A 21158-nucleotide genomic window follows, 5' to 3' on the forward strand; every position below is an offset into this window, starting at 1 on the left:
GGAGCACGTGAAGAAAGAGATTACTTACAAATCATAATCCTTACTCATAAATTTCAAACTGAAATACCTCAAATTCTTATTTAAATAAATCCACAAATTCATATGTCTAATATTAAATAATCTCTCCCAAAACATAAAAATAATAACAAAAGTCTCAAACTCCAAATTACAAGTTCATAACAGAAATAAACTAAATAGAAACATGAGTCTATTCCTCTTTTTATTCAAATAGCAAATGGAAATGAAATCTCTAACTCTAAAGCTAAGTACACCTCTCAAAAGGAACTTAATCTGCAAAAATGAATGACGAGGGGTGAGCCGTCAACTCGGTAAGTAAAACAATTCCTAACACACTAGGCCTATTGATACTCAAGAATATTGCAAGCTTTCTTTTATTTAAAAACATATATTATAATTCATAAATTTCATAAAACAACATATCACGATAAAGTAACGTAAATTCATAGTAATTCAGAATATCAAAAGAATAGTTACTTACAAAAGCAAATCATATATCACATATACATAAAACAAAAGGTTAGTTCATGTCACATAGTGTCACCTATAGTCTGACCCGGCCAAAAACAGAATCAGAATATCGTGTGGACACTCAGAACAGAAACTCAGTACTGGTCTAGAACATATATGTCGTATAATAAGATCATAATCATAATCAGAATAACTACAGACAATGAGCTAAAACATAATGACTTATACGTGGCACTTTGCACTATATGTGGCACTTTGCGACGCTTTGGCCTTCAAGAGGTGGTCCTCATATAGTTCCAAGAGGTGGCCCCGGTACAATCATAAATAATTAAATCATACATAGGCACAAAACATTCGTATCAGTTTCATAAATGCTCATAACAACAATTTAGACTTGCAAAGTATTTTATAAATGAAATCATAAAAGGTAGTCATGTCATAAAATAATTTACATATTTAAAAACATTTATAAAATACTTTGTTAAAAAGAATTTAGGTTTGAAAACATTTACATAAAACTAATTTTGTTATCAAAATCAATTAATCCTTTAAGTAGTATAAAAACATTTATGCTTATAATAATAATATCAAAATACTTATACACATCTAGTATACTAAGCTTCTAAGAGCCTCAATCACCTCCAACACCTTAAACAAATACAAGATATGACAATTAATAATTTATTCTAAGAACCTAGTTTTTCTAATTCATACCCGTACAGGTCTGATTCTCAGAATTTTAACTCTTAATCTAAAACTCAAACTGACATAATATTATACAAGGCTATTCTGGAAATCCATGGGTACCTCTTGTAAATTGTTTAAGAGGATCCGATACCAAAAATATTTTCAAAACTATTTATTACTTGACAAATTTGAAACTGTTTTCACAGTACCTTAACCGAACATAATGAGTTCTGAGATTTTTATAAAATAAAAATACTGATCAGAAAATTATGAAATTAAAACTGGGAATACTAAACACATATATTAATTTTCATATAAAATTTCAGAATTTTTCGAGTTCATTTGATAGTATAAATAAGTTTGTGAATCTGATCGCATTGCTTGAATCGCAGTTTTCCAATGCAGTGGTGTCTACTTCGAAAATACATATAAAATTGAAAACTAAGTCGAATGTAATCAAACAAAATTTATTCAAGAAGCCCTACATGTCTAGTTTCCAGAAATATAAATTCTTAAGAAAAATCGTTCAGAAAATATAGGTTTAAATTCGAGATACTCATGTTGTCCAGAATCGTCTTGTGTGCTTAATACATCAAGGATTGATTAATTAGACTCATAATAAATTAGAACCCTAAATAAAGCTTAAACACATCCGAAATCACGCATTATGATCTATAACAATATAAAATCATGCCAATATAAACCCTTGATAGAGTGATTGGAAATCTTGTGGAGAATAAGGAGAATAACTTGCCAATCGTTTTGATTCTCTCTTAAGTAAAGGTTTGAATTCTAGGGTTTGGGTAGGAGCGTAATGAGCAATAGAGAAAAAGAAGAATCGTTGTAGACTTATAGAAGGGGAAAAATATTAATCTATAGGGAGTTTTAAGAAACCTTATTGAATTTGGAAAAATAACATTTTTCTAAAATTATCCAATGAATAACTCTTTTTATAAGGGCAAAAACGTCATTTATAAATTTTATTAAAAAAATAAATAAAATAATATAAATTTGGGCGTTACACCCACCATCAATTGCCGCCATAAACCACAATGCACCAACCAAAAACCCGCAGCTCCACCACTCAATTTACAGCCGTTCAACCACCTTTTACCGTTGATTGGCTCTACCATTTGAACACACACACATTGCTGATCATACCTCAGCCATCAATCCGCCACTGTAGCCACCACAACACACCAAGACAGCCGCAAACCGCCGCTCGATTCACTGCCTTTTGCCGGGATTCACCAACCTTCGCTACTAGCAAATTATTCCCCATCGTCAGACTTTCCCTCTCCAGCCTAAACCAGCATCCAGTCGTTGTTTCACTCAGTGGAAATCGAAAGCAAGAATTCCACCATCGTTTCCATTCAGTTTCCCAATCATTTCAAAACAGTTTGAGTCAAACCTCCATCACCAACACACTCAACGACCTCAAATCTTGCAGATCCGCCAATCCTTTGTCTAATTTTCTGACCACCGTTGCCGATAACTCCACCTTTTGTTTATTTATAGTTTTTTTACCCAATACTTTCTATTATTTACAGTATTTCCCTTTAATTTTTTGAGCTCATAAAAAAACCCCAAACAAGCACAAAAAAATAGAGAGAAAAAAAAAATTTGAATCATGAAACCACAACATCTTCATCCATATTTAATCTTGGAAGAAGATGTGTTTAGTTAGGATGTTGAGGATTTTTGCGTTCAATTGCTCAAGGTTTAGAGAAACTTCGAAATAGAAAATCTATGCACATAAGCAGAGATACATAATTGACAAAATTGTTCATGATGATGCATGTTATGAGGATGATGAGGAAAACAGTAATTTTGTTTCACTTGACAATATTATTCCTTCCGAGGAGAATATTAATTAGCTATTCATGTCTACAACAAATTCTCCACACACAGACATGATTCATACACATACATTGATTTGGATCAACTGCCGAAATTTGATGACTATCTTTATATTGTGGAATCAAAAGAGGTAATTGTCCATCAATCTTTGGATCTTGTGGACTAAAGAGGGGTAATTGTTGATAAATCTTTTATTGTTCTTTAGATTTGCCAAAAGAAGACAAAGAAGGTTGTGATATTTTTCAACATTTAGTGGATTATGAGAAGAAATCATTTTTCGTCAACTATGTTGAAACTTGACCCGAACAAAATGAAGGTAATGTTAGAGAAATTATTGATAAAAGAACTTATTTTATGCTATTAGAGTGATTGGATAGACATCACTAATAAAAGTTAGAAAATTTAAAATTCATAGTCTACATCGAAGCTCTGTTTTGAAAGTTAATCCTTATACATGTGAAGATGTTTTTGGAGGCTGCAACAAGCAAATTTGAGGACGAATTTTCTCCATCCTCCTGGGAATGATGAAGCGCAACAAATTGAAGGTCTTTAGCAGGGTTATTGATAGAAATCAACCGTTTATTCCCCGACGCATTGACATTTCCTTTTTTTTCATTCTAGTTATTGAACTGGAACGGGGTGAAGAAGATTAGAGCTAGAATCAAATATTTGTGACTAATCTCTCTTTCCCCTCTTTTCGTTTTTTTGTTTTACAATTAGAAAGAAGGAAAGCGAAAGAAAAAAGGTGGCTTCAACCTCAGCGAAACCCGGGTTCAGGCTCCGATTAAATCCTGATTAGAGTGAAATTTATAATATTTAGGAATATCTTAATTAATTTGTATTATAGTCTAATTTGGTTTCCTATTTAGAGTTTCATTGTTTAGGTATATCTTATTTAAACGATATTCCTAATTTAGGTACGAGTCTTATTAAAATAGGTTTTATAGTCAAATTAGGATTAAATCATAGTTAACATAAATAAGTGTCTTTTGTAGCTTTTACAATAGGCCTTGATTATTTGTTATTGATTACTTCATGGAATAAACTCTAGATTAGAGTTCAATAACATTTTTAGTTTTCAAACTTCCGTGTGAGTTTTTGAACTCAGTTAATTCTCAACATTATGCGGAATTAATAAGTCTTAACTCCTGAGTTTATAATATTCTTGGGAATCAATGTGAATTTAATTTTTTCCTTTATTATGGTATTCTCTAAAATAAGTAGAATATTAGAATATTAAACTTCGTTTGCATCAGTTTGGTGTCAGAGCATTCTTTCGTAAAACTGCATTGCATTAAAAAGGAATTCAACTAATTGTATATCTCTTTATGAGAGTCTTTAATTATTTGTATTCCTACTTAAGTTGAAATTCTAGTTTGGCCTGTGGGAACTTATCTTCACAATGAAGGTTTGCCACTTTTCAGGTGCGGGTCCTTAATTTTTTAAATACAGATAAATTATTAAATCTTGTGATTTATAGCGTGTTAGCACTAACTTAAATTGAAATTCTAGTGTGGCCTATGGGAACTTATCTTCACAATGAAGGTTTGTTACTTTTCGGGTATGGGCCCCTAATTTTTTAAATATGAATAGACTATTAAATTATGTGGTTTGTAGTGTGCCAGAACTGACTTTATTAAACCACATGGTTTAATGGCATATTTATATGAAAAAATGAGAGCGCCTACATGAGAGAATTGCTCATGTATAATCATTCTCAGATATGGGCACCCTTATTTTTTTTTTGCGAACACACTATTAAATCGTACAGTTTAATAGAATGTTTATATTGATTCTATTAAATCATCGCACCGTTTTAACAACACGTCCGCACGAAAAAAAAAATGAGGGCATCAGCACAAAAGAATGACTCTCTCTCTCTCTCTCTCTCTCTCTCTCTCTCTCTCTCTCTCTCTCTCTCTCTCTCTCTCTATATATATATATATATATATATATATATATATGAGTAATTATATAGTTACAAATTGTTGTACAATTTTTTTCTTTTATAAACTGATGTGGTATGATTAAATTGGTTGGATTAAATATCTCTTGGTCCGCATGATTTAGTTCTCTTATATTTTATTTTTATTCAACCAATGAGTTAATGTCAAATCGGTTTGTATAAAAGTTTGTGGCATCATCACACACACACACACACACACACATATAGGCACTTTTATTAAGTCATATAGTTTAATCAAGTCCGTGCAAATGTACTATTATATTATATGACATTATATTAAATTAAACATTGAGTCTATGAAATTATAAAATTTAATAGTATGTCCATATTAAAAAAAAAATGAAGCATCTATATTTGAGAATTTGTGTATATGGGAAGCTTATACACCTGTATCAAATTTCCTGGCAACTCGCTCAAAGAATAGATGTTGTGTGATATGGTGTTCCACCTTCGTAACTTCAACTTGTTCAAGTGCCCTTCATAAAATAATGGGTCATTATTTACTGTTCAATCACAACAAGAGTCAATAATGAAAGAAATTAAAAAAATAAAATAAAAATAAAAATTCAAAGAGTTCCGGTAAATTAATTTGAAATCTTGTATAGTTGTATTACGAAGATAAATGAATTCAGCATCAGATTTATCATTATTTTTCTTCGTAGAAATTTTGTATTATATCTTGAATAAAAATATAGGACAATACTCTTCTTTTTCTATTTTGTTAGTATCACTACACTTTGTATACATCATTGTGTCTAAAAAAGTCTATAGTAAGATGGAAAATTTAAAAAAAAAATCCCTCAATTTAGAAATTGATATCCTGGAATTATTTCTTGGACAACTTGATCATAAGCTTGAACAATATCACACAGATCTTAGACACTTGGAAATTATTATTTTTTGAGAACCAAAATAATGCTCTCATTGATGATGTCTTCTTTGCAATAATATCATTATTGAACAATCAACAATTACATTATATCCCTCTTGGAATTTTTTTTTAAATATTAATTACACATCAAATTACTGTATTGTACAGATATTTACAATTGCTATTATAACAAATCATTACACTAATATTTACAATAAGTATATAACTTGAGATTTACATTATTATATTAAATTCTATTAAGTACATACCTAGAGAAATAACCCTCACAAACGAGGATGTCTTCACTCCATTCGCATTTTGTAAAGGAGAAAAACTTATAAATTAACTACACACAATCATGTTTAATTGAGGGAGGTTGAGTCCATGGGGACTCGAACCACTGCCCTTATATCCCTCTTGAAAATGAGTTTTTTTTTTTAATATTGATTACACATTAGATTATTGTATTATAATGATATTTACAATCAAATATATAACTAGAGGCTTACATTATTACATTAAATTCTATCAAGTATATACATAGACAAATAACCCTCACAAACGAGGGATGTCTTCGCTCCACTCGCATTTTATAAAGGAGAAAAATTTATAAATTAACTCCACACGATCATGTTTAATTGAGGGAGATTGAGTCCCTTGGGACTCGAACCACCGCCCTTATAGTCATACTTAACTTTGAGGGTAGTAATTCACCACTCAGCCAAAGGCCAAATGACTCCTCTTGGAAATGTTTGTCTAACACGCCTTGTACTATTAGTATTTCTTGGACATATTGGATTACTTACAATAATTTATTTTGATTTTTATGACTCAAAAAGAAAAAAAAATTAAGAAAGAAACATCTTCTATTTTGGCTTTTAAACTAAAAATAGAATATTGATCCCGCTCTAGTACTATTGGCAGTCCCGTGAGGTAATTAAAAATGGATTAATTTTAAACTAAAAACCACCGATAATTAAGAATCTCTAAGAAAATGGGTTTTGAAGAACTCTAGGATCATAAATTTTTTTAATTATGCCCTCTATAGGTTAATTATCCCCCATATCACCCTAAAGATATAAAAATATCAATTTATTCCCCAAATGTTTATCTCGCCACCACATTGAATGTCCAAAATTTAAGTAATGGTCAACTAACTCCAAAAAAAGTCTAACTAAATCTTCTCTTTCTTCTCATTTTTCTATATTTATCATTGTTCTCTCTTTGTTTATTTTATTAGTTTTTATCTTATTTTTTACTCTTTCATCCATTTCCTCTTTCATCTTAAATCTCTTTCTTCTTATCGAACCCTATCCTATGTCATCTCAAATCTCTTTCAATTCAATCAACCGAGGCCTCTTCCATCATAAATGAATATCAATTTAACGAACCCTAGCCCTCATTAATAATACCCAACTGCTGCCAAACATGATGGCACAGGCCACGTCGATAAGAGTATTTTTGTATTTTAGTAAGTCAATATGGTGATCAACTATTAAAATTAACGATATTTCGGGATTAAATTTATGTTTTCATATCTTTAAGAGACATATTGAGAATGGTCAATCTAAGTGGGGTAATTCAAAGTTTACCATTAAATGAATGAAATATTATTGATTAGGCATATTAACTATTTTGGGTTGGAAGGCTGAGATTTCCTGGATTTTATTTTATATTCTAGAGAGGATGAAGAGGTTAAAATAAGTCTAGGATACAACACAATCCAAGAGCCTATGGCTTAGCTCAAATAATTTCTAAGTTGACTTTGGATTACACTGATTTTATATTATACCAGCACATCTTCTATATTTATTAAGAAAATTGAATGATTGAAAGGTATACTTTTCGTAAATATATAAATATATATATTTGGGGTTGTGATCCCTTTAGAATAGCCACGTCTTTTAATTGTAGTAGTTAACTGTGACTTACGACAAAGACACACAAATCTAACGATTGTGTGTGTCCACATAACATAACTAATTAAACGTATATCAAGTTGACAAAGAAAATATCACGAACAAAATAATGCATTTCAACAATTGTCTCTGAACTTTTCGAGCATCATTCTGAACTATTGAAACTGGGCCAATTACAGGAGTTATGCATGTGCATCTTTAACGCTATGTACTATGATAAGCTTGCTTCAGATACATTCACAACTAGTTGGATGAAATTAGTCTCAAAGATAAAAGTTTTTTAATGAAACTTCTTCAAGTAAAGTTTTTTCTGGGGTGGGAAAAAAATTTATTAGATGTTTGGACTTGGTTATTGATAAGGGCTTTTATGAAAAATCATAAAATTAATTAATAGAAATTTTTTTAAATTAAGTTATAAAATAAATAATATTTATTGTAATAGTAGAGAAGCCAAAAAATTTTAAAGTGAGAAAGAAGAAAAATAAAGGACAATAAGTCTTATAACCTTAAATGAAAAAACCAATAGAAGTGATTGAAATATTACAGATGGATTTGTACCACTGACTCGCATGGGCAAATTCTATGAACACAAGAACACAAGGGATTGAAGACCATGTTATTAAACAAAATAAAAACAACTAACAAATTGGAAGAGGGGCGCCATTCCATTCCCTGAGACATTCCAGCATTGGATCAATGATCTTGCCCTGGCACATTGCTGTAAAAACTTTGTCAAATTCCTCGCCGGGCGATGTAACTTTTTCCCCTGTTAGAAAATTAGACCCGAGCCCCTCCCTCACGAACCTGTACAACGGGTAAGACCTGCATTCTTTGATCCTGTTGGGAATTGTTGGACTTCCATTCTCAACAGTCTGCCTGGCATTCTCAACTTCTTTCGGCAAAACGGTTTTCAATTCCTCCTCAAAGGCTGCAATCTTCTGGAAGATTGAAGAGTTGGCAGTCTTCTCGTTCTCTCCATTGTTCAGTGCGTGCTCAACAAGTACTTGCCTTAGCTTTTGCATCAATGGATAGGTAGCACTGCAGGGGTCATCAATGTATGCAAAGACGTGTTCGCGATCAGCCGCTTTGAGCAGATCCTTCTCACAGAATCTTGATGGATGAAGCTCTCCACTAGCACCGACGGTTAAGACTTTCTTAGCTACTTGGCTGACAGTATTCTTGACTGTATGCTTCAAATTTTCCTCCAAATGTCTCAAATCAATAGCCTGGCAAAGCGCTACCAAGAATGTGGAAGACATGAGCTTCAGGATGTCGACTGCTTCAGCAGTCTTCCTGGAAGAGATCAATCCCAAGGAGTTTACATCTTGGTTGTGCTGTTCAGCACTTTGGACGTGGTTAGTAACAGGATTGGCAAGAAATTGGAGCTCCGAACAATAGGAAGCCATAGCAATTTCAGCGCCCTTGAAACCATAATCCAGGCTAGGATTCCTGCCACCAGACAGATTTGACGGCAATCCATTGTTGTAAAAATCGTTGACAAGTTCAGAAAATTGGGCAAACATGAGCTTCCCTATTGCCGCAATAGCCAAACGGGTATTGTCCATTGAGACACCAATTGGGGTCCCCTGAAAATTGCCACCATGTAAGGCCTTGTTCCTTGAAACGTCGATCAGGGGATTGTCATTCACCGAGTTGATCTCCCGTTCAATAGACTTGGTTGCAAACCGAATCACTTCGATCTGAGGGCCGAGCCATTGTGGTGAAGTTCTCAGGGCATAACGATCCTGTTTCGGCTTCTGCAGAGGATCAATCTCATGCAACTTCTTAGCCACGTTAACATAAGAGCTGCCATCGAGGATATGTTCCATTATAGCAGCAGCCTCAATTTGGCCAGGATGGTGCTTCAATTTGTGTGTCAAGTGATCGGTGAACTCAGGTTTGCCTTGCATGACTTCAGCAAAAATAGCTGACAAAATTTCTGATAACAGAGCAAGGTTGTTAGCCTCAAACAGAACCATAGAAGCCAGGCCAGAACCAACAGCAGTGCCATTGACAAGAGCAAGACCCTCCTTAGGCTGCAACTCAAAGAACCCGAAACCCGCTTGTTTAGAGGCTTCCTGGGCATCAATGATCTCTCCATTAGGCCCGGTGGCCTTAGAATTGGGCCGGCCGGTGAGCAGTCCGGCAATGTAGGAAAGAGGAACCAGATCCCCTGAAGCAGTGATTGTGCCGCGAAGAGGGAGGCATGGAGTGATGTTGTGATTGAGCAGCTTTGTGATCGCTTCCAGGATTTCAAATCGGATGCCGGAGTAGCCCTGGAGAAGAGTGTTAACCCTCACAAGCATGGCTGCCCTTGTTGCTGAGTGAGGTAGCGTGTGAGATGACTCTGTTCCGTTTCCAAAGATTCCAGCGTTCAAAAATCTGTGCAACAAATTAAAACACCGTGAGTATCATAAAAGTTGCAAAGATAATAAGAATAATTAATTACAAATAAATAAATAACTGTATGTACTAAACGACAACGATGCGTGGGCCTGCCGATAATTTTAAAGCAAGTAAAGAAAAAATCAGTAATTAATAAACCAAAAAGCAGCATGTTTCCATGGCCACGACAACTACCACGTCCCGCATTAATGTATTATTATTATTTACTTTACAAATCTTCAGACTCGGTCGGCTGAATCAACTCGGTTAAAAAAAATACATGTTACGCACCTAATGAGCTCCTTCTGAAGAGCACCGCCGTTCTTGGTTCTCCGATGAGAAGTGGCACCAAAGCCAGTGGTAACGCCGTAACTGTCGGTACCCTTATTCATGCTCTCCATCACCCAATCACTGCTGGCCTTGACGCCTTCCCTGGCAGATTCCGACAGCTCCACATTCGTAGAGGACGTGGCAATGGCAGCCACCTGTGCTACGGTCAACGTCTCACCACCGAGGTTGACCACCGGCTTCCTGTACTCCGCCACCATACGCTTCACTTCCTCCAAATGGCTCCCCTTCAACGTCTCCGCCATCACTCCCCAGTTCAACGCATCCCCAGAACTGTAATTGTAATTGTTATTCTTGCACAAACCCTCCAGGCCACCGTTCTGGTGACCATTCTCAGTAGTGGCACCTATCTCCATATCGTTTTACGTAAATGTTACTGCAATTACAAAAAATACCAAAACTGTAGAAAGAAGAAGAAGAAGAAGAAGAATGAATGGGAGTGATGAAGAATGAATGAGCTAAAGGAAATTCTGAAGTCTATAACTATAATGGATTTCCTGAGGAGACAAGAGACATGGAGTTGGGTGTTATATAGTAGTAGTAGGATCAATAATGGGTTGGTAGGTACGCTTAAGAATGGCAGTGGGAAATTGAGGGGTTAGTTGGAGATTGATCAGGGCCGTTCATTCTGATTTCATCTAAGGGTCAACACCGTGGTGGCGTGGACTATGCGAGTATCATTGACTGAACAACTTGGTATTTTAGTTGTTGGGGTGATTTGTGAAGAACGGGGTTGGTGAAGATTCAGCCTTGAGTTGCTTATCTGTATTTTTTTTTTTTTTCACTTACCGAACAATTATTTATTTATTATTCATCAGAAAATCAATTAAACATTAAATGTTTTACATAATTATCAGTGTTTTTTTTTGGATGCGATGATTATTAGTATTAATTTATTATAAAATAATGTTCTAACATTCTAGGCTTATTTTTAGAGTTAATTTTAAATTTTTTTGTAAATTGATTATTTTCAAATTACTTTTTATTTTTCTTTTATCTTTTAAACAAAGATAGAAGTAAATTGAAGTTTTAAAAATTAAAAATAATAAATTGAAGTTTTAAAAATTAAAAATAATAATAATTTAACATAGTCAATTCACTAAAAGATAAATCAAAATTAATTTTATTTTTAATTTTAATTTTTTAATTTTTTCTTTTTATTTTTTTAATAAAATAAACTGACGTTGGTCTTTTTCTTTTTCACAAATTTTACGGATATTCATAATCAGAAATTTATTAAAATTCCTTTAAATCAACCTATTTATTTAATTTTTTTTTAAATGTATTTATTTAATTATGTCAATTGTTATAAGACGATTGGCACATGCCAGTTGTAGGACTCAAAAAGTTGCCTTAGATGACGCTACTCTTTTGTCTTTAGTAGGACCCACTCCAAAGTTCAAATATATTTTTATAAATTTGCTTCAATTATTTTGGCGTTTCGTTTTCCTTTCCTTTTCAATATTTCTAATTTGAAAATCTTAATTCACTTTTTATTTTCGTTGAGGAGATAAAAAAAAATCATCAACCAACCCTTTTTTTTCTAATCTATTGAATAAAAATAAAGATAATTTGATATTTTTAAAAGTAAAGATTTAATTTAAAAATAGTCAATTCATAAGGAGTAACTCAAAATCTACCCTTATTTTTATGCTTTAGTTTTATTTTTTAAATTTTTTCTGTTGATTCCTTTTTTTCCCTTTTGGATTCCGCTCTTTCATTTTTTTTTTAACTTTTGCTTTTTTAATACAGCAAATAAAACAAAGGAAAATAATAAAGGATCCTAACCATACAATGGTAAGAAAAATAACTGAAAATTGTGTAGTATTATAGTATCATATTGAAAAAATAGTATTGATTTTTAACTTAACACCACAATACTATACTTTTTCAATTATTTTGACGTCATTGTGTTGGATCCTTTTTGTTCAAATATCAATACTCCAAAATAAAAAGACAATTAACAATTGTCATGAATATTAAATATTAGGGTCCAGCTACCTTACAACAGTTGGTACCACTTATTTTTGTCTTATGTGATGTTACATTTCATTTAATCCCTTACTTTATTTCTTATCTACATTTTATTTATAAGTTTATATGTTTTAGCTAGTGACCTTTTAAAATGTAATTTTATTTTATTTAATATTATTTTTCTACGTTTATTTATAAGTTTATATGCTTTAGCTGGTAACTTTTTAAAATGTAATTTTATTTTATTTAACATTATTTATCTTTTTTAAAAAGAATAAATATAATAATAAGCTTATGACTAATAATATTAAATAAAATAAAATAAATAATATTAAAAAATAAAATAAAATAAATAATATTAAAATTTTAATTTAAATAAAATAAATAATATTAAAAATGATATTATTTTTAAGACACTATTGATTTTTTAATATTATTTAGTTTTTAAAGAATAAATATAATTATAAGCCATTAAAATTTTAATTTAAATAAAATAAATAATATTAAAAATGATATTATTTCTAAGACACTATTGATTTTTTAATATTATTTAGTTTTTAAAGAATAAATATAATTATAAGCCTATGACTAAATAAAAATAATATTAATTTTTTAACACTCATTATTGATGATTTTATTTTATTTAACATTATTTAGTTTTATGAAAGAATAAATATAATAATAAGCCTATGATTAAATAATACTAAATAGAATAAAAATAAATAATATTAAAAATGATATCTATTTTTAAGGCTCACTATTGATTATTTTATTTTATTTTATTTTATTTTTTTAAATAAATATAATAATAAGCCAATGATTAAATAATATTAAATAAAACAAAAATAATAATATTAAAAATAATAATTTTTTAAGGCTCCCTATTGATTATTTTATTTTATTTTATGTTATTTAGTTTTTTGAAATAATAAATATAATAATAAGTATATGACTAAATAATATTAAATAAAATGGAATAAATAATATTAAATAATATTTATTTTTAATAAAATAAATAATATTAAAATTTATTCTTTTAAATAAATAAATGATATTAAAATTTATTCTTTTAAATAAAATATATAATATTAAAAATAAAATTTATTTTTTAATACTCACTACTAATTAAACAATATAAACTGTAAACAATCCGGACTTATGTGCTAAAACTTTTAACTCTTTAACTTGTTTGGGTCTTTCATACATATCAGGGAGTGCAATGTTAATATTTAAATGAACAAATTTCTACCGTTGAAACCACATTTTCACTAAATCTAATGGTAAAGAACTGAAATCAAGAAAAGACAAAACTTGGTGGTACCTTACAACTGTTGCAAGGTAGCTGAATCCTAAATAATAATAATAGAGTGGAAATATATCCTCCCATCATTTTGTGCAAAACCACCCCCACATATTTTTAAATAATCGCAATATTAGCCTTCAATGAAAGCTATTTTTATTTTTAAATTTTGTTCAAGCGACAGAGCAAACACGTACAATGCTTTTTCACATGCATTGAAATTCAAAAAATTATTCAAACATGTGTATTAAATAACTGTTAATATATACTACAATATAATTACAATTCTTATAAATTTATAATGAACTAGTTATTAAAATACAAGTAATGGAGCGCTCAATAGGCAATATAAATTTTACGTTTATTTGATATATGAATGAATAAACAGAGGGCTCAAAATTTAATCATTTTTACTCTTTGAAATGTTCGGGTTCAATTTAATGGTAATTTTTTCTTACTAATCTGAAAAGAATGAAAAAGAAGGGAAATCATCACAACGTTACAATTAGATAGATTTACAAAATACGTTGATTTTAAATTTCTTTAATGGGGTGGGTTAATAAATAGGTGGTTCTAGACAAAAAAAGAGGGGTTTTTCAATTTAATTGGAAGTTAATAAACTTTGAAACAAAATCAGGCACAGACTTATTCAGTGGCGGACCCACACGAGTCCAGAAAAAATCATCTATACCCCATACTTTTTAATTAATTTAGTAAAACAATAGACGTTTTATTTTCTTTTCATATATATCCCTAACTCAATACCCTTATATTTCCATCAATTTAATATAACAATATAGTTTTTATTTTATATTCAACTATGTCCCCAACTCAATTACCCTTATATTTTCATCAATTTTATATAACAATAGAGTTTTTATTTTATTTATAAATATGTCCCTAATTCAATTATATTATTTTCAATTGAAATTAGTGACTTATTTTATAAAATGATTAAATTATATATTTATTGAATAGATTGAAAACACTAGGGAGCTAAAATTTTATTATTGTTTTAATTTATTTTAAAAAACTTCTAATTGAAAAAAAATATGTCAATGTAATATAACATCGTCACTAATATTAAAAGTACTTACAGAAACAACATATAGTAACAATTATCAATATTTTCGTAAAATTTTTATGTGAATTTTTAGATTTTATTTATTAGTTATATTAGTTAAGAGGATAAGTTAGAAAATAAAATTTGAGTATTTTAAAGAAATTTTGGTAGAAGAATCATCAACATCTAGTTTTTTAAAGAGAGCTAGAGTGCCTGACAAAAAAACAACTACACCAAAATACATTTTTGCTGAATTGAGTTTAATTTATTATTGAAACTGTTGACTAATAATACTTTTACAATTTGAAATGATGAATAAATTTTAATTGTTTAATTTATTAAGTTTGGTAATTTAGTACTTCACTTCAAGTATAAAAGTTTTATTTGCAATTTTTAATTGATTGTAATTGCATGTATTAAGCTATTTTAATTTGAAATTATTAATTAATTTTTCAATCCTGATATAAATTACATGTTATCATAGGTTGCAATGTCAGATTTTATAATTGAAAAATAATGTTTTCATATTTGAGCTGCCTTTTGTTTTCTACTATTTTTTTATAGTTATTTTTGTCTATAGTACATATTTAGAGGGATAAGGTTTTTGGTGTTCCTTCTTATTTAATGTATTTCTTTCTACTTATAAATTTTTATATTTGCTTTAAAATATAAATTTTAAAAATTAGCCCGGGATAGTATTAAGTCCTAGGTAAGTCCTGAGTCCACCCCTGGACTTATTATTTGATTTCGATCATCTTTATAGAATCCCAAAATTACAATTATACCCTCCAATAACAACTTTTAACAGCCAAAAGCTAGGTTGAGCTGAAAACTCTCCTACCTAGAAAAAGTAAATTACTCAATTCAATAAAAATAAATAAATAAACAAGGAAAATTCTATAAAGTGAAATAATTATGTGTTGTTCTCCTAATCAATTTTCATGACCAGAGAGAAAATAATCATTCAAACTCCTAGAAATTAAATCTATTGAAAACCAAACATCCTCTCAAAATTATCTACTTTGTTATTCTTTATTTATTTTCTCATCATCCAAACAAAAAATGATAGATACCCAAAGATTTAGGGAGTATACTTGACTACCACAAATGAGCTCAAGATACATCGACAAAAATGAATTAAAATGATCACATTTGTTTATATAAGTTAGTTTCCAATCAAAGATCTCTAATCATATTAAAATAAGGAATAATCTAAAAGATAAAAAAATACAGATATTAATACACTACAAGATAAAATACATTATATTTAAGTTTGATCAATTTGCTTAGTTGACACAAATCCAAAGTGATCATGGACGAGCCCCATTCAGAGAAACTTGCACATGTGGTTTTGGCCGGACTTTCTTGAGTTATCTAATAACCTCTTTGTCTCTGTCCAGCAAGAAAGAGATATGATTACCAGTTCTAGGCTTTTGCCCAGTTCAAGGGCGTAGCGATACAGAATACGAGAGTTGCTCGTCACTAAAGAAATAGATATTTTAAGGAGAAGTTCACATAGAGTGATCGGGTCAGCAGCAACCCGGGTTCAAGTTCAAGTGAGCCTTCTCTTTTTTCATTTTTTAATTTATCCCTAACTTTAATACGATTAGAGATTCATAATTGGAATATTTCTATTTCAATGATTGAACTTTCCTTAAAAAATTTACTCAGAACGACTAAATTACCGTATCCATGAATTCTTTAAATAATATTTTAGTTCATATGTATATTTTGGAGTTGAATAATTACAATGAAAAGAGAAAAATCATTAAAAACACGTAACATACATTTATGATCTTATTAATACGGTTACATATATAACTTTTATTCCTTGAACTTCACACTCATGTCTCGTCTCATATATGTCAGTGAGATGAAAAAATGTCACACTCATGTTCCTATATATATATATATATTAGATAAAAATATATCCCGATCACATCCCAAAAGAGATGGGATCATGCGGAATCTCATCCCAATTGGAAAAAATTATCATTCTTAGTCGGCAATGAGACGGGATGGGACGGGATTTGTCAATCTCAGTCCCGTCCTGTACATGTAAATGGATAAAAAAATGTCTCACTGACATCCCTATATTTTTTTATAAGACAAAAATATATTACAATCTCATCCCATCGAGAAAAAATATCATCCCTACTCATTGTGCTTTCCCTATTCATAAAGGAAGGGGAATAAGGGTTCACTTTGGGTGAGATGTAAGAATTTAAGAATGGGAAATATAAATCCAATCCCATGATGGTAGACGGAAGTGAAGTGAAAATGGAAAATGGGGAATGAATTGATATTTTATCCTTAAACAAAGTAAAAAGTTCATTTTTATCCATTTAAATGTTAAATAATTATTATTATAACTATAATAATATTTATAATTTAAATAATAGCAAGAATAATAGTATAACAATTATTATAATAATAGTAATAGTAATAGTAATAATAATTGTAATTATTTTATTATAGTATTACAATAATAATGGTAATAATATCAACAATAAAAATATTTACTCTTTATTTTGTTAGTGAACAAATAACTAAGGATATTTTAATAACTTGTAACAATATATTTTGATTATAAGACAAAGTGAATAAATAAATGAGAATATAGTTTATTATGATTCTGATTCCTAAAATTAAAATAAACAACTTATTCTGATTCTCATTACTCATTCCGAATCCAATCTATTTTGATTTCAACACATTCTGATTTTAGAGAAATGAACACATCATAAGTTAAAATGAAACTATCCATGTTATATCTTATATAAGAATTATATAAAACAAAAAGGGGAAAACGAACAATTAAATAAATAAATGATTAAAGTAAAACCGTAGTATATTTAAACTATTAAATTATTTAGAAAAATGTTGGTTATTATAGATATTAGTTAATTTAAATTTAATTGGCATTAAAATTATTTTCATATTAAATTTTTTATTTATTTAATCCGTTTCCTGTCTACAAATTAATGGAATGGATGTGAATTTGTGTCAAGATTTGCACGTAATCTATAAACATGTGAATTGAATTGGATTGGTTTTCACCAATTGAATTGCATATATTAATTAATTATATTATCTTTATATTATGCATGCATTAATTAATTATATTATCTTTAACGTACTTTAAAATTTGGGTCCGCCTACGTTACATGTAATGTAATGTACACTCAGCCTGTGAAATTTCATCTAGCCCCTTATACTTTATGTTATTTATATTTTATTCATGAATATTATAAATATTTTGAAATGTAAACTTTCGTTTAACCCCTTATACTCAATTTTATTTTATTAAAACCCTAGAGTATGAATTCGCCCCTATAATATTAAATTCTCAAAATAACCTCCATTTAATTAAAAAATATAATTATTGTTAAATGAATTATAATTATAATTATTATTTTATTATAATCATAAATATTGTTTTTAATAGATTATTGTTATTATTAATAACAAGAATAAAAAGCATTATAATTAATTAATCTATTAACAATAATTAATAATATTTTTTTTATTAAATTGTTAATAATAATAATAATAATAATTAATGATTATCTAGATTTTTTTAATATTTGGTATAAAACTTATTTTTATAATAAAAATTGTTATTACTCACACACAAGTCACTATCTAAACGTAAGGTATTTTTTCAGCCTCTGCTCTCCTGGCAGCCTAAAAGTCCACACACGCATGAGACCCCCTTGCCCAAACAACTCAAAAAATATTATTATAATCATAAATATGTTAATCGGAACTAGTTTATTCAAAATAAAAGTCTCCGCTCTCCTTTCATATTTTATTATAATCATAAATATATTAATTATCATTAATTATTATTATTATTAACAATTTAATAAAAAATATTATTAATTATTGTTAATAGATTAATTAATTATAATGTTTTTTATTCTTGTTATTAATAATAACAATAATCTATTAAAAATAATATTTATGATTATAATAACATAATAATTATTATTATAATTCATTTAACAATAATTATATTTTTTAATTAAATGGAGGTTATTTTGAGAATTTAATATTATAGGGGCGAATTCATACTCTAGTGTTTTAATAAAATAAATTGAGTATAAGGGGTTAAATGAAATTTTACATTTCAAAAAATTTATAATATTCATGAATAAAATATAAATAACATAAAATATAAGAAGTTAGATGAAATTTCACAGACTGAGTGTACGTTACATGTAATGTAACGTAGGCGGACCCTTAAAATTTTTCTATTTCAAGACGCTGAAGTGACCTTGTACATTTAAAATACTATCACCATTTTGTATACGCAACAGTGAACCGTATCAATTTATCGGTCCCATGAAAATGAAAAAAAAAAACAACATACAGAATTAGCCATGTACTACAAATTGCTTGATTTAACAACACGTCCACATACTGCTTCTCCGCGTTACTGTGGCCAGCCATGTGGTTTCCATGTATTCTGCGAATGCCCCCATGCCCATGTGGTTTCAGAGAAACTGAAGAAATTCTCGGATACAGACCACTCATTTCACCTACCAATTTTCCTGAGAGCGTACGTGGATCACATTTTTCAAAACAAAGCAAATAAATCAAAAACTCCCACTCATTGTTTGTGACAACTTGTGCATCTTTCTTGACTATCAAATGACCACGTGTTTCATTGTCTTGTGAACAAGTTTTTTAAATTTGGAAAATTAATTCTGACTTTAATTTTTACGCGATTTTGACTTTAATCATAAATAACTAGACATTTGCGAAGGGTAAATAAATACTTGTTAAATTATTATGGTTTCAGTCGGATATTCAGTTAATTTCAAATTATTTTTTTTAATAGTAGCATGTTAAATTTGTTTAAATTTTAACATTGTAACCCACAACTGACCTAAAATTTATTTCTCATAATCTCTAAACTATGTAAGTGACAACAATTTTTTTAAGGAAGAGCGACAACAACTTAAAAATATAAAGAAATTATTTTTAAATTAATGTATATTACAGATAATATAACGTAATAGGACCCTTTTAAATTAATTTAAATAAAAATATTATTTTACTCTAAAAAAGTTTAAGAAGTTGGGTATAATAATTATGAAAATAATGACACCATCACTTCTGAAGTAATTTTTTTTTAAAAAAAATTATTAATTAGACAATGGACCAAAACTCTGAAAAGTGAAGTGAATTTGCCCCAACTTTTGCCAAAAAGAGTGTTATTTGGCTTTAGCCATAGGAAATTTTCAATTCAAAGTTGGGGACCTGTCTATGTTACAGATTCGGTAACAAACATCTCCCGCCATCCCACCATCCGATTTTCTTTTGTTTAGTTTCTCACTCCACATCCAACCACATCCAACGGCTGATGCTGCAGTCTGTAGCTTACAGATTCTGTAACGTAGTTTTGTCCCAAAGTTGGTGTTCTTTACAGAATTTGATCCAAAAGGTAAGAAGTGTATAAATTATAATTTAACTGGTCAAGGCAAATCAATAAAGTAATCAGATATCGATGACAAGAAACACAAACCAAATCGTTTGATGTGATAATAGACTACTGCAGTCGGTCGAGTCGTCAAGTTGCTGCTTTGAATCCAATAAATAATTGAACTAGGCTGGTCATTGCCGACAATTTCAGAACGGCTTGGTAGCTGGCGTTGTCTCGATTGAATAAATTATTTGTCTTTGTGCTTGTGCTTGTTCTTGTTCCTGTGAATGTGGATGCTGATGGGAATTCATTCTTTAATGCATACGCATATATTGTGGATTTTGTTTCATTTCATGAGTATGAATGGAACTAAGGAAGTAAGGATTCTCTTTTTCTGAGATGATTCTTACTTCTGTTGGGGGTTTTATTTTTTAAAATTTTTTTATTCTTTTAGTATTTCGAACACATAATTAAAAAAAGAGAGAATATCACCGAAAAAAAAAAAAAATTGGTCCATGCTTTAATTGTGGCCAGGAGTGTTTTGCTTGGTGAAATTAATCGATTTCTTTTTTGACCAATAAGTATATTATTATTATGTTTTGTGGGTGTTTTAATTAGTTCAAGTGATAAAATACTTTTAAGAGATATAAAATATTTTGAGATTCAAACTTTGTTATTATTATGTATTCAATAAAAAAACCAACTTCACTTGTAGGTGTGAAAATTTTAATTTTCTATCAATGCAATGGTTTGTGTAATTTTGTCAATCTTTATATAGTAATTAAAATAGCCACCTACCGATGTTTGTTGAAGCATAGAAATAAATGGGAGATAAACTAAAGGTGGCAAGAATTTAAGTATTGAT

General features: G+C 29.5%; 1 protein-coding gene across 1 annotated transcript; it reads right to left on the reverse strand.

The window, feature by feature from the left end:
• Positions 1–8269: 8269 nt before the first annotated feature.
• On the reverse strand, positions 8270–11038 carry LOC102620464 (phenylalanine ammonia-lyase-like). The gene is made up of 2 exons (XM_006481431.4): positions 10469–11038; positions 8270–10174 (listed from the first exon to the last, which is right to left on the reverse strand). The coding sequence occupies exons 1-2, from the start codon at positions 10879–10881 to the stop codon at positions 8431–8433; spliced, it is 2157 nt and encodes a 718-aa protein (XP_006481494.1). The 5' UTR covers positions 10882–11038; the 3' UTR covers positions 8270–8430.
• Positions 11039–21158: the final 10120 nt, after the last annotated feature.

Source organism: Citrus sinensis, chromosome 6 (assembly GCF_022201045.2).
Source record: "Citrus sinensis cultivar Valencia sweet orange chromosome 6, DVS_A1.0, whole genome shotgun sequence".
In the NCBI taxonomy this organism is placed as follows: domain Eukaryota; kingdom Viridiplantae; phylum Streptophyta; class Magnoliopsida; order Sapindales; family Rutaceae; genus Citrus; species Citrus sinensis.

Excerpts from the sequence above, each read along its gene's own strand:
- LOC102620464 (XM_006481431.4), bottom strand. The coding sequence starts at position 10,881 with ATGGAGATAGGTGCCACTACTGAGAATGGTCACCAGAACGGTGGCCTG. Across the intron at positions 10,175-10,468 it reads CTTCAGAAGGAGCTCATTAG|ATTTTTGAACGCTGGAATCT; the intron begins GTGCGTAACATG and ends TTTGTTGCACAG.